A 7,500-nucleotide genomic window follows, 5' to 3' on the forward strand; every position below is an offset into this window, starting at 1 on the left:
ACCCGGCTATTTGGCCATAGCTGGCTGGTTTGTTTATCTGAGGTGACCTTCCCCAGGGCTAGAACTTAAGATGCGGCTCTTGATCGCATGATGCTCCCGTCATTGGAGACCTGGGGTATTTCTTGAGTCTAACAGTGCCACCTGTTATCCCGCCCCATCCTGTTGGAAGCACCGCCAGTTGATCCGCGACTGCTTATTCGTCCTGGCAAGCCTGGTTTATTTCGCAGCTAACCTCCATATCTGAAGGCCATCTCACTATCCGCCACCTGTGAACGCGCCTGGTTGGGGGTGGTCGCCCCTACTGTCCCAGGGTGTATCATACAACTTTAAATTACTGAGTCGATACTGCCAACCCTGAGTCTGCCATTGCAAAGGAGTTCTTGTATTCAATTCAATTCAATTCAATTTTATTGTCTGAGTGTAACAAACAGACATTTTTCTTTTGGCTCATGTATAACATCACATAAAAACAACACGCTCAGAACACATAGGCACATAAAATACACATCAATACACACATAACCCAAACATACATATCCATACCCACACCCTCACATTCGTCTTATTCTATCTAAAGCAGACATCCGGGCTCTCTAAAACTGATTTTTGTTCAAGGGATCTGATAATTATTGGAATCATAGAAAGAATACAAATAAAGAATACAAATAAAGAATACAAATAAAGAATACACATAAAGAATACAAATAAAGAATACAAATAAAGAATACAAATAAAATAAATCCAGTGAAGACGACGATGGAAACGAATGGTGTAAGGGAAGCAACTAAGCCATTGATGATAACAAATGATTTACCTTATTGCTTCCCTTTACTCGTGTCGGTTCACATTTTGCAGGCTTGGAATAACAGTGCTCCTTTTACGTTTCGTCAATTGTTTTTTTGTTTTGTTCTTTCTTTTTAATTATTGAAACTAATATTGCTTGCTTGAGTGTAGATGTTGATATCAATCTTTGAAGGTCGATTTCCTTGACTGCTCCACCCTACTCAGAAACGTTCCGCAGTGCGATCGACGGCTTCGGGAATTCCCATAATGAATAAACGACTCATGTGACCCACATTGTTCGTATTATCCGGGACGCCACTGTATGAAGGGTGGTGGCACTCTGTTCATTTTCCCGACAAGAAACAGGCTTGGACGGACGCTGAAACCCGGCATCTTATGAAAAGGTAACGTCTTATTGTTGTGCACATGTTCACTAGAAAACAGTATCAGACACTGACAGTATCAACTCAAATCTCCTGGGAACAGAGACCATGACTTGTATCATGTTAACTATGGCGGCTGTATGTGGGGGGCGTTGTTGTTGCCTGTGTTCAGCTTTCTGACTCGACACTGAAATTTTGTTCCCTGGTTAAATTAAGTTCTTATTTAAGGAAGAAAAGTATGTGAGTTTCTTGCAAGTGAAGGAAATTGGTGGTGAAATGTGATAGTTTTCACCCTAAAATTCGATTTCTTCGAAAACGTGTGCACCGAGTGGTTACGTCCCTTGAATGAGAACAGAACTTAATTTTAGGATAAAGTCTGAATAAAAACTTTTGGTTAAACGAATTTGACCCCATGAATGTAATTAAAGTACCTAAGCTCGATCGTCAGTACTTAGAAAGTGAGGGGGGCTTTTCAGTGTGGAGTTTATAAGCCGGCCTATATACACTACTCACAAAAAGTTAAGGATTACTTAGAGAAAACAGGTGCTCAATAAAATCAGTTCGCTACTGTTATTTCTTTCTCAGTCAAACCAAATTGTTATGAATTCTTGTTCAGCTGTAAGTGGGCGATGTTGTGTTAGTGGGAACATTGCATGAGATTCTCTACTACTGAGCTTGGTAGCAAAAGAAAAAGCGGAAACTTGCGAAAAAGGACCTTGTTTTGGACCGTTCAGCCCGAACACATTGCACAAGCCACATGGAAAAACCATTATGCACGCGCAAGCACTGCTGTTTATGTGTGAGATGCTGTCACTTGCTTGGCTTTTTGAGAAGCCATACCACCAGTATTAGGCATTATCTGACAATGCCTCCACGACGAAAATTGAACGAGTTTGAGAAGGGACGAGCTGTTGCAAGGTTCCAAGATGGTGTCCCCAAGCGAGAAGTGGCCAGGCGACTTCACGTGTCCATCTCGGTCATTGTCAGACTGATTCAACGTTTCACAGCCACTGGGAGGGTCCAGGAAAGACGCACCCTGGGCAACCAAAGAAGACAACTCCACGTGAAGATCGTCTCATTGAACGACTAGCCTTGCAAACAAGAACAGCCTCTTTCAGCATTATTCGAAGGCAACTGAGGGTGGCTACTAACACCAACATCAGCCAGCAGACCATACGGAATCGCCTTTATGGGTTTAACCTCCGTTCTCGTCGCCCAGCTGTACGGCCACGCTTAACTCCAGCCCATTGGGCAGCACGCCGCGCCTTCTGCAGACGTCACGCGAGGTGGACACGTCAGCAATGGTCCCAGGTCCTGTTCAGTGATGAATCACGCTTCACCCTGAACCACAACGACGACCGACTGAGGGTCTGGGAGCGCCAGGGGGAACGCTACATTGACGCCACTGTCCAAGAAAAGGTGGCCTTTGGTGGAGGTTCTGTAATGGTCTGGGGGGCCTTCAGCCTTCACCACAGAACACCCTTGTTTCATGTACAGGGTAACCTGACTGGCCTCCGATACCGGGATGAGATCCTTTGATCGCTGGCTGTGCCTACACTGCAGCAGATGGGACCGCAGGCTGTCTACCAGGATGACAACGCTCGCCCCCACAGGGCAAGGGTGGTCAACGACTTCCTGCAGCAGTCTGGAGTCAACAGAATGGAGTGGCCAGCATGCAGTCCCGATCTCAACCCGATTGAGAACCTCTGGGATGAGTTGGATCGCAAAGTGAGGAGCAACCACTCCCCTCTCAGGGATGTCCAGCACCTCTACCAGATGCTGCAGGCAGAGAGGCAGGCGCTTCTACACAGGATCTTCACCATCCTGGTCAACTCTATGGGGTCTCGCTGCGTCGAGTGCCAGAACAGCCAGGGCGGTTACACGCATTACTGAACTTTTGGGAGCATCTGAATGCCATGTCTTGTGATTTCAACGACTTTGTGAAATTAAATTTCGATACGTACACACTTTGATAAAATGTACAGACCAAACGATTGCTCGAAATTAAAGGAAATGTTGTATCGTTATCACTAAAGCATTGAATTAAACGTTTGCCAAATACCAACGCATTGGCTTTCTTATTTGGAAAGTTATGAATTTGTGTGCAAGTGATCCTTAACTTTTTGTGAGTAGTTTATATAAACGATCAACGAGGCCGAATCAGAAAGCCGAATCAGAAAGCCGAATGCCGAGGAAAGCTGAACGCGTTATACCTGCTTGCTCAGTTGTCTGCAATGCCCCAGACACTGGCAGTCTACAGCGAGATGAATAACTCTACTTGCTGTTAGTACCACTGGACCCACTGTGACCTAAACTGACCGACACACCGTGTGACAGACACTGTACACTGACAGTCTACAGCGTGATGAATAATCTCTACTTGCTGTTTACCACTGGTCCCACTGTGACCTAAACTTACCGACACACCGTGTGAAAGAGTACTGCCTATACCGCTGACATGGACAGATATTGTGGTAATGTTGAACTTTAGCGCTGTAAATTCATACCTCACAATCCAGTGTCATGTGGACTTATTTTTGATACACTAGCACTTTAAATTAGACCAAATAATATGTATAATGAAATTAATTTACGAATTAAGCTTCAAACTTTACCATGATTTGATCATAAGATTGTTTGACTTTAACATTCACCGTCCCCGAAACACATTCTTATTAAGTTTTTTAGATTCAGGTGTATGCATAAAAGCTTCATACTTTTTGTCTGAAGCGTTCAGTAAAACCGAAATTTCTCTAACTAACTAAATAAAAACAAATGTTTAAAGAATAATCTCCTTTTAACACAACAAGTTGTTGGTGTATAGGCCTAGTATTGACAGTCGCTGTGCACTGACCAAGAGCAGGTTGTCAGCCGTGAAAAGCCGTCCCGCTCTTCAGTCCGAGGCGGGACGTTTCGCTTCACGTTACTAACAAGACACCGACAGGCAACGCTGACATCGGACGCAGACAACAAAGGAGTGTCACAACAACAACAACAACAACAACAACAACAACAACAACAACAACAACAACAACAACAACAACAACAACCTGTTGACAACGCTGACATCGGACGCAGACGACAGAGGAGTGTCACAACAACAACAACCACAACAACAACAACAACAACAACAACAACAACAACAACAACAACCTGTAGACAACGCTGACATCGAACTCAGACGACAGAGCAGTGTCACAACAACAGCAACCTGTAGACAACGCTGACGTCAGGCGCAGAATACAAAGGAGCGTCACAACAACAACAACAACAACAACAACAACCTGTACACAACGCTGACATCAGACGTATACGACAAAGAAGTATCACAACAACAACAACAACAACAACAACAACAACAACAACAACAACAACAACAACAACAACCTGTGGACAACGCTGACGTCAAACGCAGACAACAGAGGAGTGTCACAACAACAACCTACACATGTACACAACGCTGACATCGGACGCAGACGACAAAGGATCGAGCGTCACAAAATCAGCAGGCAACGCTGACATCGGACGCAGACGACAAAGGAGTGTCACAACAACAACAACCTGTAGACAACGCTGACGTCAGTCGCAGACGACAGAGGAGTGTCACAACAATAACAACAACAACATGTAGACAACGCTGACGTCAGTCGCAGACGACAGAGGAGTGTCACAACAACAACCTGTGGACAACGCTAGCTGCAAAGCCGACCTGACCTGACAGCGGTTCTCTCATTAAACAGGTTGAGACACCCAGAGAACACACACCTGATCCCCGTAACCATGGCAGGACCTGGAAGCAGTCATGAGACCAGCAGCAGCAACTGGCGGCAGATCGTGACGTCACTCTACCCTGACGCTCTCACCGGTACCTACTGTGTGCCTCCAATCCACTTCAACAGGGTGCCCTACGTCAGGGGCACTGTACCCGGTACCCGTCACTCTCCGCTTGTGCTGCACCCGCCATCTAGTGCCGGCCTTGGCCACAATGTTCCCGCAGGGAGTCAAGGGGCAGCCACAAGTAGCGTACAGCCAGGCACCGGTCAGCCTACACCCGGCGGACATCAGAAGAAAGGAAAAGGGCCACAAGCTCGACAGCCAGCACACAGTCGGCAGCATCCTTACGCCCGGTCAGTGCAATGGCTACAGCCCTTCTCCGGACAGGCAACACACGGGCAACAGTCCACCACCGGTCAGTCGTCTAGCGGTCAGCAGAGTGAACAGTACAGCTTATGGACGCCAGAGTCAGTGCCCCCTTGCACGCCAGTCAATGTTCAACAGACAGACATATCAGATGACTTTGCCCAAAACCACGTGATGGTCAACCTGCAAGAACTCGGCAACAGTCGTCACGAGGCCATGTTCATCCTGTCTCAGCTCAACTTCGGTGACTACCTCAACCAGCCTGCCTACGCCGCGGCCGCTGCACAACTTCCACGACCATCAGACAAGAACACGCAGCAAACAAAGTATTCTGATGGCGAGGCCGACTTTGTGTTGATCCACCGCCAGCACGGCATTCTGATCGGAGAGCTCAAGACTGTGGGCAGGTGGCAGAAGGATGTTAATAACCCTCAACCTCCGGCCGATGCTGACGTGGCCAAGAGGGTGACAAAGGCGGTCAAGCAGCTGGACAGGTCGGAGACAGTGGTGAGGCACCTTGTGAGTGACGTGGCACCTGGCCTGACTGTGAGGAAAACTCTCTTCCTGCCTTACGTCAGCACTGAGCAACTCAAGCGGGTCTTGGATAACGATCCACAGTTGGAACAGGTATTCTAAAAAAGAGAGAGAGAGAGGGGGAGAGAAAGAAAGAGAGAGAGAGAGAGAGAGAGAGAGAAAGAGAGAGAGAGAGAAAGAAAGAGAGAGAGAGAGAGAGAGAGAGAGAGAGAGAGAGAGAGAGAGAGAGAGAGAGAGAGAGAGAGAGAGAGTTGAATTGCATTGAATTGAACTTTATTCAATACACACACGAGAGAGAGAGAGAGAGAGAGAGAGAGAGAGAGAGAGAGAGAGAGAGAGAGAGAGAGAGAGAGAGAGAGAGAGAGAGAGAGAGAGAGAGAGAGAGGGAGATGAGAGAGAAAGAGGACAACCAGCTAATGACAGCGTGTATTAGTCTCAGTAACCGATGCGATGTAAAACTATAACATATTGTAAAGGTAATCTATAATGACATTCAACATTGACACGTTGCAGGCGGTGTGTCGGAGTCTGGGTGCAGGCTCTGCAGTGGAGGCCGTACTGCTGTGCTGTTGCTCTGACCAACTGTCCCAGCCTGCATCGTACTGGCACGTGACACCCGCCGTGTTATCACAGCTGGGAACCTGGTGGCAACACAGGATGGCCTGTACTGTGGACACTCTGCTCTCTGATGACAGTTATCTGGACATCGTGGCCAGGTGAGAAATGTCATAGACTTGTGTCTGTTCTATAACAATGGCGGGGAAAAGAAATCGCTTTGTTTCTTACACTCTGTGTTTGCTGCCGGTATAACACGAGAACATTACTCCCACCAAATACTCCGGAGAAAACCTTTTTGTACGAAACTTGTACTCCCTTTACGAAAAAAAGTACTCCACCCTCACACGAGCAGATTACTTCCCACGACAGGTTTACTCGGAGTAAACATTTCGTTGAAAAAATGTCCTCCCCTGACGTATAGATAACGAATAAATTAGTCCACCCTAGCACACGCAAATTACTTCGCACAACAGGTGTACTCCCGAGTTAAAATTTCATACGAAACTTTTACTCTCCTGAGGGGTGGAGGGAGTGGTAGCGCAACATTCCGTTTGCGCGAGATCTCATATGGGGATATCCCATTTCGCCCCTATCCCATGTTTGCGACATTTCACAACCCAAGAGTCATTTTACTTCCATGTCATACTACATGCGCCACATCCCATGTTGGCGCCTTCTTGGTTCACCGCTATCCCATTTCGCCCCCACCCCAATTTTGCAACATTTCACAAGCCGAGCGTCATTTTGCTACCAAGTAATACCACTTGCGCCACATTCCACTTTGGTGCCATCCCGTTTTGCCGCCATCGCATTGCGCCCCCATTCCTATTTCGCGACATTTCACAAGCCAAGTGTCATTTTACTATCGTGTCATACCATTAGCGTAATATTCCATTTTGGTGCCATATCATTTTGCCGCCGTCCCATTTTGCCCCCATCCCATTCTTGCGACATTTCACACGGAACGAACAACACTTGCTATCGTCTTGAACTTTACACAGTGTAGAGAATGATAGACAAGAGGTCAGTGGCACAGACCGACGAATCACTTGATGCAACAGGTAACTCTGAAAAAAACATGACTTTTGGTTCACATTTCTCT

The 7,500-nt window shown here is 46.8% G+C and overlaps 2 protein-coding genes and 1 long non-coding RNA gene across 6 annotated transcripts in view; 2 read left to right on the forward strand and 1 right to left on the reverse strand.

The window, feature by feature from the left end:
* Positions 1-957, reverse strand: part of LOC138979277 (uncharacterized) — a 3,943-nt gene extending 2,986 nt beyond the window's left edge. The window contains exon 1 of the long non-coding RNA XR_011459964.1: positions 815-957. This is a non-coding gene — a long non-coding RNA (uncharacterized lncRNA). The remainder of the gene's footprint in view (positions 1-814) is intronic.
* Positions 1-7,500, forward strand: part of LOC138978997 (uncharacterized) — a 59,160-nt gene that overhangs the window by 19,767 nt on the left and 31,893 nt on the right. Inside the window, exons 1-2 of one of the 4 annotated variants that reach the window (XM_070351809.1) lie at positions 4,681-5,933; positions 6,354-6,556. The exons of 2 other annotated variants lie outside the window; for them this stretch is intronic. In XM_070351809.1, the coding sequence (XP_070207910.1) occupies positions 4,947-5,933; positions 6,354-6,556 (1,190 nt within the window). In that variant the 5' untranslated portion in view covers positions 4,681-4,946. Of the gene's footprint in view, positions 1-4,680; positions 5,934-6,353; positions 6,557-7,500 lie in introns of those variants that run through there. One more of the 4 variants, XM_070351810.1, reaches the window with a different exon arrangement.
* Positions 1,086-7,500, forward strand: part of LOC138979001 (uncharacterized) — a 35,269-nt gene continuing 28,854 nt past the window's right edge. The window contains exon 1 of the mRNA XM_070351815.1: positions 1,086-1,187. The gene's annotated coding sequence lies outside the window, so the exon portion shown is untranslated. The remainder of the gene's footprint in view (positions 1,188-7,500) is intronic.

Source organism: Littorina saxatilis, linkage group LG10 (assembly GCF_037325665.1).
Source record: "Littorina saxatilis isolate snail1 linkage group LG10, US_GU_Lsax_2.0, whole genome shotgun sequence".
Classification (NCBI taxonomy): Eukaryota; Metazoa; Mollusca; class Gastropoda; order Littorinimorpha; family Littorinidae; genus Littorina; species Littorina saxatilis.